Consider the following 2420-nt stretch of genomic DNA (forward strand, 5'->3'; position numbering starts at 1 on the left):
AGTTTTACCTTACAACAACATATATCAAGAGATAAACATATAATTGGAGTACAATGAATAGAACAAATTGAATATTAAGAAAAAAAGTCACCAAGTTTTATTGCCGATACATCAGGCCACACAAATAGATCAGAATAATTTTTAGATTTAACTCGTTCTTTTCTCAAATGTAATATAACGTTAAATAAACTAGATAATTCTAAGTTACGTTCATTTTTGGAAAAGTATAATAATAAACAAAATTCTGATCGTTCTACATTACTGAAAAATTACATTAGTATTTGTTATGATGAAACTATTCAAATTATAAGGTCATACGTAAAAAATAAAAAAATATGGGTTTCTATTGATGAAACGACAGACGCCAATGGTCCTTTTTTAATGTTTTTTTTAAGTTTTTTAAGTAATTTTGCATTTTGGTTTTTTTCGCAATTTTTAAGGACATTAAAATCCCAGGCCTAGTTATGATCATAGATTTTTGTTCCGTTGTCGTTTTGGTAACCCCTGTTTTCAATGATAATAGTGTATATGAGAATATTGTTGATAAGCTTTTACAAATAATAAATTAGTTATTATTTAAAAATTAACTATAATAATTAATACAGTGTTTATACATTTCATATCATTGTAAGCAAATAGATATTTTAGACTAAAATATTAGATAAACGTATTTTGAAGTAAAGAATTGTTTTCTATTTACGGTAAGGTAAGAAATTATGAGATTTAATGCTTAGCGTTAAAAACAAAGAACATCGTTCTGTAATTGTTAATAATTTAGCAATGCACCAGTTGCATTAATGCGCACCTATGCGAAGTGCATTATTGTCTTAACGATATTTACAATATTGGTAATTCTGTACTTCAACCCAAAGACTAGAATTAATGTCAAATCGAAAGCATTATCTTCCATTAATGCAGCAGCCGATAAGACAGAGCCAAAGGTTAGCATTTGGATATCGGTGACGAAAATTGCCCATGGACACTTGTTGACCAAGTTTCGCAGATTTTTCAAATCTTTAGTCAATCAGCGTGGCAAATGTCAAGCTGTTTTTGAATTAAATGTGATAACAGATAATACTAGTCGTCCAACAGTGGACAGTGTAATATATGAGTTTAGAAAACAGTACAAAGAGGCTCTTCTGATGGTAAAAATTAATATATAATGTTTTTTGGCTACAACTGTATTTATAAGTGGGTAAAATTGATTTTCAGTTGGTTTATTATGACTTTCAAGATGTATTGAAAATAGTTGAGAATAAAATTGAACCGTTGAAACGGTTTTTCCAATCATCCAAAGGGTCTTACTATAGTGATGATGTCTTTTATTTGTCTCCGGCTTTGCATCTGGTTGCACCAAGTTCTTTGAAAAAGGCTATTATTGTTGATGTTGACACAGAATTTCAATCAAGCATTTGTGATCTTAATAGTATATTTAACAAGTAAAAATATTTAGAATTCTTTTTGAAGTTAATTTTAAAAATAGAGTATATAATTATTCAAATTTAACATTGCAGTTTTACTAAGACACAATTATTTGGATTGGCCCCAGAAATGTCTCCTGTTTATCATCATATCCTATGGAAATGGAGGAACTATAAAGGAGATAAGTACAAAACTCAGAAACACAGCAACTTCAATGGCTTGAATAGTGGGGTCATAATGTCATATTTAGAGCGAATACGCAAGAGCACTGAATATAATCGACTTATCAGTCCTGAATGGATATCTAGCGCCGTACAAAAATATTTGTTCAAAGTAAGTAATTTCTAGTTCTTTACCATTCATTTCTATTAAATATTTTTTCAAGGGTCATTTAGGCGACCAAGACTGGTATACACTTGTAAGTTTTGAACGACCAGAGTTAATTTACCGTTTGTCATGTGGGTGGAATCGTCAATTATGTACATGGTGGAAACAACATGGTTATGCAGAAACATTTGACTCGTTTGCAAAATGTACTGAGAAAATACATTTATATCATGGAAATTGTGATACACCTATTCCACCGAAATAACAATTTCTATGGAATAATAATTAAAAAAAGACTACTATTATTTTTAAGTACCTAATATTTGTTATATAATTGCTAAGTTAAGGTTTTCGTTTTACTTAAAATATTATGTATACTAATGTTAAATTTTTATTTTATTATAGTTTTATTTGCAAATTTTTAAAGAAATAATTTTATCGGTAATTTTTTATGAATTTATAATATAATTTTGAGATTTTTTTGTTTTGATTGCCTCTTAATCTCAGACTATTAAATTTAGCAAATTTTTAATTGATACAGCATAAAATAAAATGGCATTGTATGATATTTAATTTTTATTTTAAAATATAATTAGTATTGTTATTATAATTTCATTGATGATTTTAGTGATTTCTGATTAACCATGTTAAATTTTGTCAGACAAAGTAAC

The 2420-nt window shown here is 27.8% G+C and overlaps 1 protein-coding gene across 2 annotated transcripts; it reads left to right on the plus strand.

Annotated features, from left to right (window-relative positions):
• The first annotated feature begins 542 nt into the window (after window positions 1-542).
• LOC112684116 (xyloside xylosyltransferase 1) lies at window positions 543-2091 on the plus strand. 2 transcript variants are annotated; one of them, XM_025555442.1, is made up of 4 exons: window positions 543-1145; window positions 1213-1439; window positions 1515-1755; window positions 1818-1936. In XM_025555442.1, the coding sequence occupies exons 1-4, from the start codon at window positions 798-800 to the stop codon at window positions 1842-1844; spliced, it is 843 nt and encodes a 280-aa protein (XP_025411227.1). In that variant the 5' UTR covers window positions 543-797; the 3' UTR covers window positions 1845-1936. The 2 variants fall into 2 exon arrangements, with proteins under 2 accessions (XP_025411227.1, XP_025411226.1); XM_025555441.1 differs by having other exon boundaries at window positions 546-1145; window positions 1808-2091.
• Window positions 2092-2420: the final 329 nt, after the last annotated feature.

This window comes from Sipha flava, unplaced genomic scaffold (genome assembly GCF_003268045.1).
Source record: "Sipha flava isolate LNK unplaced genomic scaffold, YSA_version1 241_pilon_pilon, whole genome shotgun sequence".
Classification (NCBI taxonomy): Eukaryota; Metazoa; Arthropoda; class Insecta; order Hemiptera; family Aphididae; genus Sipha; species Sipha flava.